Source organism: Malus domestica, chromosome 08 (genome assembly GCF_042453785.1).
Source record: "Malus domestica chromosome 08, GDT2T_hap1".
NCBI classification, from domain to species: domain Eukaryota; kingdom Viridiplantae; phylum Streptophyta; class Magnoliopsida; order Rosales; family Rosaceae; genus Malus; species Malus domestica.
In genome coordinates, this window is record NC_091668.1 from 24,121,253 (window position 1) to 24,140,185 (window position 18,933).

An 18,933-nucleotide genomic window follows, 5' to 3' on the forward strand; every position below is an offset into this window, starting at 1 on the left:
CCACTAACATCATCAAAACCTTTTGTGATAAACCCAACTAGTATAAGTTGGAACAATTTCAACAATCTAATTAATGTTAGTGGTTAACCATGTTAAGCCTGAAACAATTTATCAACTCACAAGAAGTTTCGGGCAGTTCTTTGACTCAACCATTAAGTACAACCACATGATTGTATGCATCTCCACCATTGGCCCCAAATAATATAATGGCAATCATTTGTTGCTTGTCTTTCTATTTAAATATAAATCAATCTCAAATCTCAATCTCGAGATCCAATTGTTATTTAACTCCTCTAAATGTGCCCATTTCTGGTCATTCACTTTGAACACAAGAAAAGAAACCATGGAAGTGGAAAGCAAGGCCAAGCTATTAAACAAAAAGAAGAGCTTTTCTCACTCAACTGTTCTCATCGCCATTTGCCTTTTTTCACTCTTTCTGATTCTTATCCTATATCTTGCACAACCCTCTCCTTCCTTCTCTCCCGCCTTGAAACTCCAAAACTCGGTTACATTTCTTCCTCTCAAAGACACAAGGTTTGCCAACACTGCAATGAAGGGAAACACTTGGTTTATGAGCTCCTTGAACGACACATATGAAGAAAATGAATCTGAATACCTTTATTTCCCTTCGAAGGCGTCCGACGAAAAGCTATTGTGCATTAAAGGGAATGACATAAGCGACGGCACCAGAAACTCATATGCCTTGGCATATCCTGAAGGCCTACCAAACTCCACCACATTCTTGAAGGGTCTCGCGTTCATGTCCGACACATTCTATGACTACGGAAACTTGTGGCACGAGTTAACGGCCATGATGCCTTTTGTCGGTTGGTCTATCAAAAATCGATGCGCAAAGCAGGCAAGGTTAGTGCTTTTCCATTAGGGAGAGCTTAGAGTTAGAGAGAAAATGGGGCTGTGGATTCAGAATGTGATGCAAGCGAATTTCAGGCAAGTTCCGGTCGAAGAATTCGAGAAAGATGAAAGGCCTTATTGCTTCGAGAAGGCGATGGTGATGAGGCATAATGTTGGGAAAATGGGGAAGCAGAAGAAGCTTCAAGTGTCTGACTTGTTGAGATGTAAAGTAAGACAGTTTTGTGGCATAAACCCGAATGGCAGAGGCAGAGAGGTCACTTTGAGAGGGGAGCCAAGCATAACGTTGACATTGCTAATGAGGAATGGATTAAGATCGTTCAAGAATCCGACGGCTGTGATTAATGTGTTCTCAAGGGAGTGTGCGATGGTGGATGGGTGTACGTTAGAGGTGGTTCAGTCTGAAGATCTAAACTTCTGTGATCAGGTTTGCTTACTTTTTTTTCTTTTTTCATTTCTTTATTCTGAAGAGCCGAAGTTCTAGGGTTAAACGTGTGTTGCGTTGGCAAGAATTAGGTGAACTTAGATGAGATAGATGACAGCTTTTTCAAGATTAGGTTTGACTAAAAGGCATTGTAATTACATATACTGTGTTATAAGTGAGAATTCTATATTTCAAGTTAGAAGAGTGTTAGCGTCAATCAGTCGTGTGTAAGTGCATGACATGTTAAGAGAGCAACATATGCCCATGTCCAATCCGACGCACTTCCTAGTCAAACTTAGTGGCTTAACGTACCAAACTTAGTGTTCTTGAACAGGTTAAACTGATGACAAGCACAGATATCCTTGCATCCCCACATGTAGCGTAACTAACAAACATGCTCTTCATGGATAGAAACAGTAGCGTAATGGAGTTCTTCCCCAAATGATGGCTGGAGCTTGCAGGGGTAGGTCAGTATGCTCATCACTGGATGGCCGACCTGTCTGGTATGAAGCACCGGGGTGCTTGGTGGGATCCCTATGCCGAAAAAGAATGCCCGGACCCCAAAAAAGAACTGGAATGCTTTCTGTTTTACAAAGATGGGAAAGTCGGTCGCAATGAAACCTTCTTTGCAGACTGGGCAAGAAATGTCCTTGAACAAGTAAGAACAAGCAAGCTAAAACAAGACATTGAGAGTTTGCAGAGAAATTCAAATGTTTGCCAATGCTAGCTGGCTGAATCAGACAAATATTTACCAATAAACAAGCAAAAGATTTCACCATGTTGTAACCATATATATCTGTAACAAGCATTTGACGAGTAGAATCGCATCGTTTCATTCTCCACACAAAAGTTAAATATGGTATAAAGAAACCAAGATAAGAAAACATTGTCACATACTGCTTACATGATTAGTGGGGTTGTTGTACAATGACGCTATAAGCACAATCCTTTGAGAAACTCGAACCAAGATTGTTAAGATGTTCAACTTGTTTAGTGAACATGAACATGACGATAGCTTTACAATGAAACAAGTATTTGTGTTGTCGATGAAACCTCTTTTAGCCTTAAAACACAGATGTTTGTAAGGCATGAAGTATCCAAAGTATCTGATCTTCATCTGAACAGTTTGGACCAAAAGTATACCACGAAGAAAAAAAGTAGTCCAAAAGCCACCACGTGGACAACATGGTTTGATCCACTCCGGACGATGCTTCGGTTCAATCTCCTGACATTGTTCTTCAACCCTGCTTGACCTTTCAACAATGTCATATGTTGTAACAAAAGAGACAAAGATATGTTTCAGAAAGCTGTGCACGTGCCACCCATCATACTGCTGTTAGATTTCGTTATTATTCAGAAACTTTCTATCCATCCTCTAACTAAAGATTTTCAAAGGTATAGATAGGGTCTTGTATGGGGAAAAAAAGGTTTTTCTCTTTTAAATTTTTATTTGGTGTGACTTTGCATTTTCCTCGGCCATCTTTTTTAATTTAAAAAATCATGTAGCAATTTAAGCAGTGTATGATGTCTATCCGGCGTAGATTGTAGTAGTAATCCATCTTATCCATCATCCCCTATAGTTCAAAATAAAGTGAAATATGCAAGCAACAATGTCTAGAGTATGATAGCATACCAGCTGATCCAGAAATTCATTCTGGAATTTTGCTTCCGTACCTATAACTTGAGCTACCTGCGCCAAAATAAGAGAACATTTCTTTATTCTACATAGATTTCTATTGCAATCGAACTGCTGAAATCAATTTTACAAGTCATGATGCACCACAATTAAGCTATAAGATGAATTATGAAACAAACAAATGTACAGAGGCAAAACATGAAGGCATTCGAATTTATGCAAAACTCATTTAGTTTAATCATAACCTATATTGAATAGGCTTCAACCAATTAGATATCTATAACCAAGCAAAGAAGTAGATTACAAGCCCACCCCCCATGAAAACCATCATCTGAAAACCAAAAAAGAGGACACAACACTATACACAATAGATACTTTAACAATGTTCCATAAATACTTCTATAATAATTTTAAGGTTGTCACAAATCTAACACCAGTTGCTGAAACCATAGACCAGATTCCAGATTGAGAAAAGGAATGCACTGCACTGAAGCCCTCCTCAGAATAGAAGAATTATGTAATAAGTAAAAAAATCAATAACCAGGTCATTGGATCTACCATATCATAGCTATAATTCAGCAAGCACCAATTAATTTATGACCATGATAACAAGTGCAATGCAAGTGAATAATTACAACTAAAAATCCAAATGAAAAACATATGGCTCAACATTACATCCTTCAGCTAATAGCAACAAAGACCGAAAGTAACCAAATCTTGGTAAAAGGTTAAGTGCAAGTATTTAAATTCAGACATGTCCTAGACCATTAAGAAAGATACATGAATCTGTTCCACATAGCAGGAATGCCAATACATAACAATGACGGGACCAAACCAATATATATTAACATTTCCAAGGTGCGCCAACATGAATTCAAATGCCCAAACAAAATACTCAAAAGTAAAAAGAAATTTGGAGTGCGTACATTTCTCAATCTTCTACTTGGTTGTGGAGGCCTTTGATGTCTTCATCCAAGTCAGCATACATTGGATCAATCCTCAATTGGATTTCGTCCATGTTAGCCGCTGGTCTTGGGTTAAGACCCTTCCTGAAGAATCATCATTAATACATTTACACCGAACAAATTCACACAAAACAAAAAACCTGTGTGAAATTAATACCTTGATCTATATGGGACAACATTTCCATAGCCTGCCATTAGAAACCCTAGAGTTTGTGTTTGGTGAGATGGCGTAAGCAATCGTCTTTTATTTCAAATTCAATGGGTAAATATGTTGTCTTGATGATTGCCCACCGTTAGATTTTGAGTCTTCAATGTTTGACACACAAGGATTTTTGTTATAAACCATAATTTTAGGAAGATGGACTGCCTCAAAATACATGTTACTTTCATCTTTAAGAGATTTATAATACGCCAAAAAAGAATTTCCCCAAAATCTCTCTAATAATATCATGAACAATGAAGCTTCAACTACAAAATTGTAGATAAAATTCAAGAAGTATTTAAGTGTACATAAAAACCATGATGTGCATAGATCATAAGGTCCAGGTCAACTAATCCAGCTCGGAGTTTGCACCTAAATTCCATCATTAGAATTATCTCTAAACAAGGTACCAATTTAAATTACCCAATAACAAACCCATTAGGTTAAGAGGGAAGTCATATAATTTCCTATATAACATAATGATAATTTGACTGAACCAGAAAACCCCCAATTTGGATGACTGATCCCAATACCTCCACAACCTAATCTCCCATCGGAAACCCTAATTAGACTTATTATTACCCAAACAAAGGCTGATCAAAACTCCCAAAACATTGGAGCTCTATTTCAATCAAATCTCCCCCCCCCCCCCAAAAAAAAAAACCAACAATTCCTAACCAAAATTACTACCGAAATTGCAACATAATTTGTAACTAATCACAAATGAAATTCAAATTGGGAAACTGGCAATGCAATCTAATGGAGAAAGAAAAATGACATAATTTAAAGAAGAAATGAAGGAAAATAGGCGAATGGCAATATCTTCGTCAGCGATTAGACACGCCGGCTGCGAATGATGACAGCAAAGAGGTTCCTGGACAAGTTGGAGAGAAAATGAGGAGCTAGAGAAATGGAAAAATCGGCAGCCTCGCGTCGGACCAAGTATAGAAGCTGTTATTTCGAGGAACGAGTCTAGAAACTATTTGGGTATTTCCATTTTTTTATTGGTAATAGCATTTCGAATAGAATAGTGTTCGCCTGCTTACTCATATCTATGAATCACAATGTGACATGTGGTTTAAATAATTAATTAGTGGCTTTTAAGTTAAAATGATTCATGAAATTTGCATAACTCTTCACTTTAGTTTCTGAAATTTGAAATTAATAGAAGTGGTCATTGAGTTTGTCTCCCTTCAATCATTTTGGTCATTCGTGAAAATCTCCATTAAATAAGAATAAAATGACAAAAAAATACGCTAAATTTTTGTCAAATCATTTTTTTTTTCGAAGATAGAAATATATTAGATTCAAATAAAACTGTTTACATCCTGAGCAAGAAAGTTAAACAAAAATTTTGGGCCAATACAATCCTAGACAAAAGCTCGACCCTCCTTAAATACGTACTTAGCCACTGAGTGAGCAACACGATTGCTCTCTCTAGACACGAACACGAATGATACAGATGTCAACCTTCACGCTAGAATCTCAATATCATTAAGTATACATTCAAGGCTAAAGTCATAAGGCAATTCTCTCCTAAGCATCTGGATAATCACCTTGGCATCGAATTCGATAATCATTTTATCAAACCCATTGTCAATGCAAGCCGACACGGCGTCACGAATCGCACACGCTTCAGCTGCAGCTACAGTGTGACAAAGTCCGGCACCCGAGCCTCCCATAGCCTGAAGGTGATCGGTAAATTTGCAACAGACCCAACTTGTACCCACGCACAAAGTGTTCTTACACCAAGCCGCATCAGTATTGACCTTGATAAACCCATACTTCGGCTTCTGCCATTGAAATTCCCCACAAGTCGCAACCATTGTCGTCAGCCCTCTCTTTGGACATTCACCTGCAGGCCCCCGGGACATAGCATCTCTGAAATCAAAGATATTACTCCTCCAAACCTCCAAAACCTCTAAGGGTTGACGGTGCACTCCGTTGAATACCACCTCATTCCTATTTTTCTAGAGTTTCTACAAGCCAAAAGCAAACTCCTGCATAATCTCATTAGTATTATCCCTTCCCTTGACCCTGTTACAGAACGTTTTTGAACTTGCCAAAAAACCAGCACCTGCCAAGTTATAGGAGTTTAGTTGAAGCAGAAAGCAGAACCAAAACAGGTGACTGAAATTGCATCGGAAAAATATATGGTTTTCCGACTCATCCACCATACTACACACCCATAAACATTATCAACCCTCATGTATCATATTTGCAAATTACATCTAGCAGCCAATGCATTGTTGCAGCATCACCAAATGAAGAGCTTAATTTTGTTAGGGACCTTCAAACTCCAAATTAGATTCCACACTTGGTTATACTTCTGCTTATTACTAGACGATCCTCGTCATTTCCTCCCTAAGGCTCCATTTTCCATGAGACTCACGTCCACTCTATACTCGGACCTAACCGAGTAATCCCCGTTCACAGTATGGTGCCACACCAGTCTATCACAACAACCAGTCCTGCTTAAGGGGATACTTAAGATCGGAGCCACATCATCCTGATTAAAGCCTGCCGAAATCATATTGGCATCCCAAAATTTTGAGGCCGAGTCGATTAAGTCACTCGCCAAAGTTCCTTGTAAGCACACCCGTGGCCTGACTTTGAACACGGAAGGTTTAGGGAACCAAAGGTCCTCCCTAATATTGATATTGGTACCATCACCCACCCTTCACCTTAATCTCTGCTGTAACACCTTACGTGCTTAAAAAATGCCCTTCCAATCCCATGGCATATTCTTCCCTCTACAAGCATCCTGAAAGGATTTCCTAGGAAAGTATTTGTCCCTCAAAACAGTTGCCATAAGAGACAAAGGATTATGGGTCAGGCGCTATCTAATCTTGGCCGGGAAGGCCATATTGAAGCATTAAATGTCTTTGAAACCCAAGCCTCCGTACTGTTTTTGCTTCATTAATCGTTCCTAGGAAATCTAGTGGACGCCTTTCCGCTGCACATTACCTCTCCACTAGTAGTTTCGCATAGCTTTTTCTATGTCCCTGCACATCCTAATGGGTAACTTAAAACAACTCATGGCGTAGTTTGGCATAGCCATGGCCACCGCCTTAATAAGGACTTCCTTCCCCGCTTGGGACAGGAACTGCTCGGCTCAACCCACCATGCGATTCTCAATCTTATCCCGAACCTCCTCAAAGACAACTTTTTTGGAGTGTCCAAAATTTTCTTACAGCCTTAAGGACTTCTCGAAACCCGCCTTACATTGAATGGCTATAGTTTTCTCAATTTCCTCCTTGGTACAGTTTGTAGTCTTCGAGCCAAAGAAGATCGAACTTTTAGACATATTGATTTCGTGGTCAGATCCCAGTGCATAAATCTCCAGCACATCCACAACCCTTTACGCTTCCTCCACCATAGCATTTCCAAACAACACAAAATTGTCCACAAAGTGTGTTATCAGAACCCCTTTAGGCGTCACCCTAAACTTGTTGAGAACACCCTACTCCAACCCATTCCCAATCAACATGGAAAACACTTCGGTATAGAGAAGGAATAAGTATGGAGATAATGGGTCTCCTTGTCTCAACTCCCTCTTCGGCAAGATGAACCCAGTCGGGGTTCCATTAACTAGAATACTATAGGAAGCAGTAAAGATGCATTCCTTAATCCATCTACAAAATAGCGGTGCAAAACCCATTTTTACCATCATAGATAGAAGGAACTCTCATTCCACGCGATTGTAAGCCTTAGCCATGTCCAACTTTATTGCCATGCCTACCTGATCCTCATTTTTTTGGTGAAGCAGGGAATGCAGAATTTCATGCACCACAAGTATGTTGTCTTGAATTTGTTTCCTAGTGACAAAGGCAGATTGATTGTTGCTAATCACCTTTGGCATCACCTTCTTTAATATGTTTGTAAGTACCTTGGCAAGGATCTTATAGATTACTTTGCAAATCGTAATAGACCGGTATTACATCATGTTATTCGGGTATTTCACCTTTGGAATGAGCACTAAGTTAGTGTGGTTTAATTTCCGTAAGAGCATAGCCGAGTGCCATAATGCTTTGACTATCTTCAGCACGTCCTTCCCTACAGTGCCCCAATGGTCCTGGTAAAAACAACAAGAGAACCCATCAGGCCCCGGGGCTTGCTTAGGCAGGATTTGAAAAGCTGCCTTCTCAATTTCACCATCTGTCACATGAGCCATCAAAGCAAAGTTATCCTCACATGTCACTCAGGCCTCCAAACAGCTCTCAATCTTGTCAATATGACAAGGCCTACTAGTCTAAAATAACTCAGAGAAATAAGTTGTAGTAGAGCTAATCTCGGCATCACTCTCTTGCCATACCCTATTCGAGTCTTCTAATCCCCGAATTTGGTTGAAACTGCACATTTTCAGCGTTTGCGTATGGAAGAACTTTGTATTCTTGTCTCCCTTTTTAAGCCATTGGGTCATCGACTTTACTCTCCAGTATGAGTTTTCATTCTTATGGGCGACCCTGAGCTCCCTCTCTTTTAGTTTAACCTCCTTCATGGCAAACCCACTAGATTTATAAGCTGCTCTGATCTCTTCTTTCAAATGCTCAATGACTTTCTTAAAGTTCCTGCATTTACCTCTATACCACGTCTTTAAGCTTCTCCTGAGGGTTTTCATTTTTTTCATAAAATCGAAAGGCATGAGAACCTCCGAACTTATCCCTCCAATCCCCTTCCATCAGATCACGGCACTCCTCCATCTTACTCCAGCGCGCATCATAAGTTTATTTTCTACCCACCCACTCACTCACCTTCTCTGTGGATAGAAAAAGTAGGGCATGGTTGGACCCTTCCAACACCACATGCCTGAGTTTGGTATCGGGGTAAAGATCATGCCACCCTATAGTTGTTAACCCTTGATCAAGACGTTGTTGTATTGGCATAACCTCTTTGTTATTCCACCACGTAAAGGGGTAACCTTCATAGCCCAGGTCTATGAGCTCATTCCGAGCCACGAACTCTCTGAAATCAAGCAAACTAGAAGCCATTCTATAGTTGCCGCCTTTTTTTTCTTCATTACAAAGGATATCATTGAAGTCCCTTATGAGGAGGCTTTTGTCCTTGTCTTTTTCTATCCGTTTGTTTAGACTCTGCCATTGCTCCCTCCGCTTTTTCTCATCAATACTGGCATAAATGGCAAACAAGCGCCAATGACATTTTTTATTCTCATCTCATAGTCTTACTTCAATCACAAAGTTCCCAGACTTCACCAAGATCACTTGTGAGTCGTTTCTCCAAAACACGCACAACCCGCCACCAATGCCTCTTGGTTCCACCGTGTGCATATGCTTCATTCCCAATTTCCTTTTAAGATACCCACAGTGGCTGCTTTTGTTCTTTGTTTCTAGTAGGATCACTATGTCGGGGGTGTAGAGCTGATTCTACTCCAGCAAATTGTCAACTGTCAGGTCACCCCGAAACCTTGACAGTTCCATGCGATTAGCTTCATGGGGAGTTGGGAAACCCCTCACAACTGGTCTCTTCTGCCTTTAAGAATAAGCTATTCCTTGACCGATTACTTTTAGGTTCCACACATTGAAATGGCAAGGTCTACTCCACTTTTTGATGTGATCACTTTTTCCCTTTATGCTCATTCATCACAACCTCGATAATAGGTGCCAATTCGAAAAGATCATTATCTATAGCCTTGTCCCTCTGCATCTGTAACACCTCTCACCCGTTCAACTGAATACCAAACATCCCCCTATCAATACCCTCTCCAGTAATTAGCACAAGGTTTAAATCAAATTCTTGGTCGGTTTCCGAAGACACACTAGCCACATTCGTCCTTTCTTCCAGCTCAGGAAGTACATGAATGACAACATGCTCAGCTCCAACAACAAGCATGTTCCTTAGTCCAATTAACCTAGAATCAAAAGCCATTTATCTGGCCCTTCTAACATCCTCATTTTCCAGCAGTTGGCGGCAGATTTTTTCAGCGAGCTTAGTGTCTCCATACCCACATTTTCTCGAAGACTAGTGAGGCTTACTCGGCGAGGTAGTAGTATCGATGACTTTATCTTCCACCTTATTTGTACATTCACTCTCACTTTGAGATATGCGGCCCCCGAACAGGGTGTGGCTTCCCATACCTGAAGTTGTCGAGGAGTGACTAGATCTTCTTCCACCATCTAATTCATTACTCCGCTCTTCCTTTCATTGCTCTGAGCTCCTCCGCCCACCATTTGACCCTATAGATGCCCTGCTCCGTGAGCCAGCCCCCAACATGTTCCCCCGCAAGTCCGTCACTACATCTAGACCCCATAATGCAAACGTTTCTTCCAAATCCTGAGAGCTTTCACCATCTTCCCTTCCGTAACCTAGAGATCTTTACAAACTCTTGTTAGATGTCCTAAAAGCCCACAAATTAGGCAGTATTTCGGTAACGATTCATACTTGAAATCAACCCAAACCTTACCATCATCGGGGAAATTCACAAAAGTCTCCCTCATGAGGGGTTCACGGACATTGAAACTAATTTTCTCTCAGAGGAATCTGCCAATGTAGTCATGAAACCTCGACTTGTCCACCATTCTAACAATGCCCAGCAGACCTCCGATGGATTCAGTAACGGCTTGAGTCATTCTAAGTACAAGAACGTTATCCAGCTGGACCCAGAAAATACCCAATGAGAGTGAAGCCTATCTTTTTCACCCGTTCTCCGTACAATCCGCCACCAGCACAAGATCATTTTTGAAGGTCCAAAGTTGGTCCGCATCTACCATTCTTTGCAGATCTCGTTGTTCGCAAAACGTGCCAAGAACCTATGCTCTCCAATGTCCTTGATAAAGACCCCCTATTGTCCATGCCAGAGCCACATAAAGCAATCCACAAACATTTCTCCATTCACCTCCTTAAAAGTGAGCACTTTTGCAATCATGGTATACTAGAACCCCAATAAAGCTCCTTCGACATCCTTCGTCTTGATACTGATGCACAGTGCTCTTTCTCAGACAGTCTCAGGTTAAATCCAAATCGAGAACCCATTTCCTTTATATATTTCTTTTCATTATCCACCGCCATGGCAGAATAGAGAGCCCGCAGCAATCGAGAGTTCCTTCGTCGCCCTTATAACCTCTCATAAATTGCTCGTCAAAGATCACTAGATCTATACTCATATCCCTCTTTCCCAACGAAAACCCAAGACGACCGCCTAACCCTAGCAGATCCAAACCTTCTCAGCAAAAACAGCAGGCCCACACACTGATAAGCACCAACACTTATCCTTAGCCGATCCAAACTACCAGTTAGCATCGAGTAGAGAAAACCCCCTTATCCAGGACCTCGGTGAAGAACCAGAGCCGACGGGTCTCAGACGGTTAGAAAGGGAACCAGACCACGCGCGACCAACCAAGCACCAATACCCCCTCCTTTCGAGGAACCATACTTAAATTTTTTTAAAGAATAGATAATTAAGTACTTGTCAAATCATTTTGACTCATTGTTTATTAAATTGAGGGTATTTTTGTTTTTTTGTCCTTATTTAACAGGATTTTTACAGAATGACCAAAATGGTTGATGATGGACAAACTTAGAGACCACATATCAATTTCAAACTCAGGAACCAAAATGAAAAATTGCCAATTTGACCATTTTGGCTAAAAAAAACCTTAATTGAAACAATAGTCTACAAATAGACCATAACAGATTAAAAGAAGGACCTTAAAATACACTATATATCGTCGCAAAAACATGAACAAGGTTTATAAAGATTTAACATGTGAATTCCCCATTATCGATTGTTGTGGTTGTAAACCTAGTGTTTGGGCCACTCCTAATTGTGTTCAGATCTAAAACCGTTGAGACTTACACGATCTTGTTTACTGACCATGGTTTGCTAGCTGGCTATTTTGAAGCCAACTTGGAACCTTTTTTGGTCCAACTTTTGGAGCCAACAAGGTACTTTTTCTTGTCCAAATTTTGGAGCCAAACAAACATGGCATCTTTGTGGTCTCTCTTTCAGAGCCATCTTTGTGGTCCATCTCTTTTAGAGTCATCTTTGTAGACGTAAGCGGATCTGCACAGGAACTTGGGTGGTCACTAGACCCTCAGGAGTTTGGGAAAAATGCTTGTGAGGATATTCTCGGAACCCTTTGATCGTTTGGAGAGGTTGTGGTGGTGGTTGGAAGTTATTAACTGTTGCAGGAAATTTGTTTAAAGGTTCATTCCTGGATCAGTTTTAGCCTAACTAAAATTTTGGTATATCCAAGGTATTAAATATCAATGATATCGGAAATATCGGTAGTACAAAAACACGGAAATATCGATGGAAATATCGGGATATTATCGATATCGATAAAAATAATATGGAAACCACAGAAATTGTAAGAAAAACTTGGAAATTTTTATTGAAACTTTGCAAGATGTTTATTTAGTCAATTATCTATTAGTTTATCACAAAAAAATTGAAGGAAATGCATTGCATGATGGATTTAACTGATGTAAGTTGATTATATAGTGAGCTAGCAAACATTATGAGTGTAGAAAATATGTAGTAATTAATGAAAGAAGTTTAAACACACCATAATCATTTATATATAATGAATTAGTACAATATTTTACACCTTATACATTGCATGGTAAGATACATGAGTGACTTAGTACCACGTAAAGTTCCTATGAGGTTCAATATGTTCACCTTGGTTTTTTTAAAATATAGAAATTTATCCTAGATAATAAATATTAGCTTTCAAGCCCTGCAGACATCTTAACGACCATATAAATATTACAACCTGAATATGTAATCACAAACACATCTGTAGGGAGTTGGATAAGGCCCAGGTGTGTGGTTGACAAAGGGAGGGTTCGAATATAATCTGCTTGCTTAGTAAAAAAAAAACAAAATATTATCTAAATAATTTATAATTTGTAATTTATAATTTATATAACATTTATATATATATATATATAATATATCCTAAACTTTTAAAAATATAAATAGATGGCCTTCATTATTAAAAGTTAAAACCATTAAAGGTGCATTTCACCTCTTTCACGTCACTTGTCCACCTCATAATTACAAGTTACAACCATCAGAGCCCACGATTTTGTTTGTTTAAGTCTCCCGTCCACTACCCGTCCACCTTGGGTGGTATGTTAAAGTCTCTCTCTTTCTCTCTCTCTCTCTCCCCATACCGTCACTTCCCTCATCTTCACAAATGCGCTTCTCTTTGCACCGTTTCCTCCCTCATCTTCACAGACGCGCTGCAGAAATTCGTCGGCAGCATTCTCTCTTCCCTGATCTTCACATAGACAAGCTAAACCTCGTCTTTCTCTCCCTTTCTCTTGGTGCAACTAGGACAGTGGAACCCAGGAACTCTCCGGCAAGTTCTCTTGATCCTTCTCCGATTAGGTAAGCCCTCAATTCATCTTGGATGTTGTGTGGTATGGTTGAGAATCGAGATATACTAAGTTTTATCTGGTTTTTTTAACAAGGTTTTAGAAGGAGATCGACCTGGGGGAAGGCACACCCAGCTCCGGCAAGGTCGTGAGTGTCGAGGAACTTTCCGAACACCTCCGACCGTTTCACGGCAAACGGAAGTTATAAAAACATTCCTCTCGTCTTCTATTTCATTTTGATACCTAGATCGGAGTCTAGGGTGCTCTTTTACAGTCGGCCAAAGTTGTAGAAGCTTCGGCGTTCTTCTTCGATTTGCACAGATCCAAAATTTCGCGATATTATCGATAATATCGCAATATTTTGACGAAAACTCCTTGGATACCTATTAAAATATTGGTAAAGCAAAAAACCGATAATATCGGCGAAATATCGCCGATATTATCAGCATTTAAGACATTGGGTATATCCATGGAGGAGGCATGCAGCGACATAATTGTTTGAAACCTTTTTTTATTTTTCTCATTACGTCATCGTTTCTTGCTTTTACAAATGTTAAATGAAACTAGTGTTTTGGATTTTGGGGTTCTTCAAACCACATGGAATGAAAGCAAAGCAATTTAAATAGAATTACCCCACTCTAACTAATATCGAGGCCTTTTGTGATAAAGCCCCACACCTGAGGAATGTGCAGGTGGTTAAGTAGGGACAATATCGGTGTTGTTGGAGTGGGCCATCGACCAGTCGACCTGAAAAATTCCACAGAAAGTAGAAAGCTTTCAACCCTTATAAATAAAAACTTATACAGGCAGAGGATGTCATGCATTATAAACATGCACACTTCAAGTCCCAACTCAAACCTCAAAGGGTTGTTTGGTGTTTCAAATTGGAAGACGAGCTCTAATATTTTGTCATTGCCTAAGGGTTGTTTGGTGTTCCAAGGATATAATGTTGACGAAAGTTGAGATTTCATTATAAAATTAATTAACTATATGAAGAGTGGCCAATCTCGTATAAGCACATGCAAGATCCTTTCTTTCCTAGATATGGATACATTTTTAATTGGGACGAGAACACGGATGGTACACCACGTGTTTTTATGCAAGTGGTGTAAAATTTTAATTTTTAAGTTATTAACCTTTTGACACACATAATCCACCATTTATATAGGGACACGTGGTGTATCACCTCGTGTGACGGTCACACTGAAAAATCTCTCCTAGATATGAGATTCATCTTCAAGCCTAACATGTGGACAACATAAATTGGGTGACATGGAGCACGTGTGATCATTTAGTTTCACACATGGGATAACTTGCTCTGGTACCATGAAGAAAGTTGAGGATCTACCATAAAATTAATTGGCAATATAGAGAGTAGCACAATCTTTTATAAGCACATACAAAGTTCTTCCTCGTTGTTCAATCATTTGACGGGATTGGAAACATTGGACAACTATAGGGGTCAAATTGTAAAAATAAATTTTATTAAATGGGTACTTTAATAGAAATCCAACCGAATGTTAAGGACCACTTTATAATTTAAATCGATCGATTTTTTCAATGGCGCACACATGGAGAGAACCCACGCGGGGTCAAAGCTTGCGTTCTCAAATTTCCCTGACGATGACGTCATCCCTCGCATCAAACACCGTTTTTCACATGGAACGAGGGAGCGCCCCACACGACGTCGTCAAGGCCCAACTCGCCCTCAAACCTGCACCTTTTAAATCCAACCGAATTCCACTCGCATTCCATCGCTCCTCCCACACTACCGGAGCTCCCGAGAAGAAGAAGAGCAACCTCGTCGACCGATCGGAATATTCTTATTCTCCTTATTATCTCCGAAAAACAACAGAAAAAGAGAACATGGGAAGCCAAGGAAGCCAAGGAGGCGGCGGCGGGTGTTCGAGGAAACCCAGGTTTCTGTGCCTCCATGGGTTCCGAACGAACGGAGAAATCATGAGGAAACAAGTGGGAAAGTGGCCGGAATCGGTGCTGGAGAATTTCGACATGGTTTATCTCGATGCGCCCTTTCCGGCCCAAGGTAAATCCGAAGTTGAAGGCATTTTCGATCCTCCTTATTACGAGTGGTTCCAATTCAACAAGGTAAAAAAAAAGAAAAAAAAAAACAAATCCCAGATTCTTGTTCTTGCTTTTTGTTTTTTCTTTTACCTTTTTGTAGAATGTAATTTTGTTTTCCACAGGAATTTTCAGAGTACACAAACTTTGATAAGTGTCTGGAATACATAGAGGATTACATGGTTAAACAGGGGCCGTTCGATGGCCTTGTTGGTTTTTCCCAGGTATTTATTTTACTTGACCCCTTTAATCCTCTATTGATTCACAAAAATCGTAAGTACTGTAGTCAAATCTGAGATGTCATTTTCGTTTCGGAAATCCATGAAATGGAGGTTTGCATTACTTTTTGTTCCATATGTGTTAGTGTCACGTAATATAACTAACGTCCATATCACGCGTTCTCCTTCCTTGTGAATAAATATGACATTTTTTTCGTGTTTTAATCAAATGCAAAACGCTTTTAGCTGTTTGAGTTTTAAGTCGTTTATAATTTACAGTAATTTACTACGGAATGTTTTTAACCACCTCATCTCTAAGCAATTATAATTTCTGTTATCTTTTAATATGGTTTTGATGAATACAGGGAGCAGTAATATCGGCTGGGCTGCCGGGGCTGCAAGCGAAGGTACAAAGAAAAGAGCAAATATTTCAAGTGTTTAGTATAATTTAATTTAGAGAACTTTAACAAAAAGCTCATGGTACTGTTCATTTTAACGAAAAATTACATTTTTATACTAAAAAGTCAATTATGTTACTATTCATTTTACCTTTTATTTTGTCGTTTTCGTTAAAATTCAAAATCTTTAAGTTCTTTTCATTAGTTTTCTTTAATTCAATGAAATGAAAGGTGACGATGGAACTGAAGTGCGGTCGTTTCGGTTTGCTTGCAGGGTGTGGCATTGACTAAAGTTCCCAAAATTAAATTCCTGATAATAATTGGAGGAGCAAAATTCAAGTCACCGGCAGTGGCTGAGGATGCTTATTCCTCTCCCATTCAGTGCCCCTCCCTTCACTTTTTAGGTATTTTCCTTTTCCTTTCTTTGGTCAATTTCCAAATGCACAAAATAACTTTGTTAGGTGCACAATCAATCGAGGATTCAAAGTTGCTCAAGTCTTTTCGTTCAGGGAGTTTTATATTGTAGGAGATTAAGTATAGGTTTTTTAGTCAAAATGGTTCCTAAAATTAACCTAACGTCTTATTTTGGTCCCTAACAATGAAAATCAATAAATGTGATCCCTGATTTTGAACGTTAAACATCAATGTAGTCATTCTATTATGATTCCGTCACACCCACACCAAGTCACCAACTGAGTTCTAAATTATATAGAACCGAGTAGGTGTGTGGATTCAGAGTCGAACTATATTCATTTGTCAATTCTTATATGTTATTGGACTCATTTCAATTAACGATTAATAGTCGTTCAAGCGTGGGTGATTGTCAATTCTTACATGTCATAATTCTGATAATTTAGAGCTCGGTTGTTGACTTAGTGTGACGCATATTTCCTTACCTAACAATTAGCATGCGCAAGCTACAAGCTGCAAACTGCAAACCATATTATTGCAATCCTGGTCAAATTTGTATTGTTATTATATGGATTTAAGTATTTGGTTGGTCGCATTTTCCGTTTCCATTGTTTAGTCAAACTGCAAGATGAGTAGATCTTTGCTTAATTGGTTCTACATAGGAGGACAATGACTTGTTCTAATCAAAGATCCAAAATCATCTATTAATGTTGACGGTCTACCTTCCACTTGAGAGTTCCGCATTGTTAAACCTTCTTAATATCTAGAATCATCTACGGCCTTGAGATGTTCGTTCGTGGATTACATATATCACGACTCATTTCAGTTAACAGTTCGGAATGGGTGACTTTAAATTCGTATCCCAATTAGGCATGTTATGCATTGGACTTGATTATTTACCACCGTGTTACGTATGTGTTGCAGGAGAGATGGACTTCTTGAAGCCGTACGGGCTTGAACTGTTGGAACATTGTGCAGATGCTTCGGTGATTCATCATCCGAAAGGCCACACTGTTCCGAGACTTGACGAAAAGGGTTTAGAGACGATGATGAGCTTCATTGACAACATTCAAAAGATATTGGCAGAGAAAGACCAACACTAGAGGATACGTATTCAATTTAAACGCCGTCTTATTTATTTTTGTTGATATTATAATATTGGCGTGATTTAAAAGCCTAATTAGTTTCTAAGTTGTGTCAAATGTTTTTAACAAGAAAAATCAGAGGAGAATTGTATTATATTTTGACTCTATAATTATGCAACTCAATATTCATACAGAACTCAATAGAGACTGCAATCGCTGATACACTACAATTTTAATTACAAACTTACGAGCAATATGATACAATTCTTTAGCCACGGATGACTGAAATCCAACCAAAGCGAAAATTTTATACTCACAAAAACTAAACCTTGGAAGTTGTGGATCTATCACATGTTAAATCTCACATCGGCCGTAGTAAAAAGATAAGTAATAGTTTAAATATCTTAATTCCACTCAAACTAACATTGTGAAGCCTAAAATAATCCCAAAAATTCTAGAGGCGACATGTAGACTTTTATTCAAGAAAGACAAGATTGTCCTCAATAAATGGGCAGGCTTCTCAGATGCTCCCACGAGTAGCTCACGTCCCTGGAGGACTCAGCAGATGACCACGACTGCCCATAGCTCACCTGCCTTTGGCAAGGAATTAAAGATAAAGATTAATTATCCAAATCCTATTTTTAATACATTCCTAACTGAAGAGTAACTCCAATCAACCGAGTAATCCTAATTTATAATTACACTATTATCTCAAGATATTATTTCCTATTTAATATTTTGGAAATATTTAGAGAATATCTCTCCATTAAACACTATATGGCCGGCCCTAACCCTATAAATACCCCATATTTTACCAAATTTTGAGAGCTTTTGCAACCCTAAAAAGCCTAAACACTTTACTGTCTCAGAGAAACTAACTTTTGCAATCCTAAAAAGACCGAAGATGGCGGAAATTTGCATTGACAAATTAGTGCTTTCATTGAGAGTTGGTTCAAAATACTCGAAGAAGCCTCTCGCATTTGTTTCTTGAATTTTCTACTACATTGAATTTCTCACACATCGTATCAATTAATTTTTCCTAGAAAAGTTTCTTGATCAATCCCTAGAGAAAGGATACAATGATAGGAAATTTAGAAACTACGACGAATGGAACCCCATACGTGCAAGGATTTGGACCGGAGAGTGTAGACGAGGACATAGACCTACGATGGAGATCCTCAAGGCTCAACACGACAGTAAGAGGAGCCTACCACCACAGAGCCGTACCACTACCATTGCCGTGACCCAACAGCCACGGCAAGGCCACCAGGCCATGACCCAAGCCTCAACAATGCTGCCCTTG

At 39.3% G+C, this 18,933-nt stretch overlaps 2 protein-coding genes and 1 long non-coding RNA gene across 4 annotated transcripts; 2 read left to right on the top strand and 1 right to left on the bottom strand.

Moving 5' to 3' along the window:
• The first annotated feature begins 343 nt into the window (after positions 1-343).
• On the top strand, positions 344-883 carry LOC114826301 (uncharacterized). Its single transcript, XM_029106394.2, has one exon. The coding sequence runs from the start codon at positions 344-346 to the stop codon at positions 881-883; it is 540 nt and encodes a 179-aa protein (XP_028962227.2).
• Positions 884-2,102: 1,219 nt separating this feature from the next.
• Positions 2,103-5,106, bottom strand: LOC114826594 (uncharacterized). Of its 2 annotated transcripts, none has more exons than XR_003775548.2 (4): positions 4,053-5,106; positions 3,857-3,979; positions 2,928-2,984; positions 2,103-2,538 (listed from the first exon to the last, which is right to left on the bottom strand). It is a non-coding gene; the product is annotated as an uncharacterized lncRNA (long non-coding RNA). The 2 variants fall into 2 exon arrangements; XR_003775549.2 differs by having other exon boundaries at positions 2,103-2,547; positions 4,053-5,071.
• Positions 5,107-14,956: 9,850 nt separating this feature from the next.
• LOC114826595 (uncharacterized) lies at positions 14,957-17,826 on the top strand. Its single transcript, XM_029107184.2, has 5 exons — positions 14,957-15,545; positions 15,644-15,742; positions 16,102-16,143; positions 16,409-16,538; positions 17,470-17,826. The coding sequence occupies exons 1-5, from the start codon at positions 15,000-15,002 to the stop codon at positions 17,646-17,648; spliced, it is 996 nt and encodes a 331-aa protein (XP_028963017.2). The 5' UTR covers positions 14,957-14,999; the 3' UTR covers positions 17,649-17,826.
• The last annotated feature ends 1,107 nt before the right edge of the window (positions 17,827-18,933 follow it).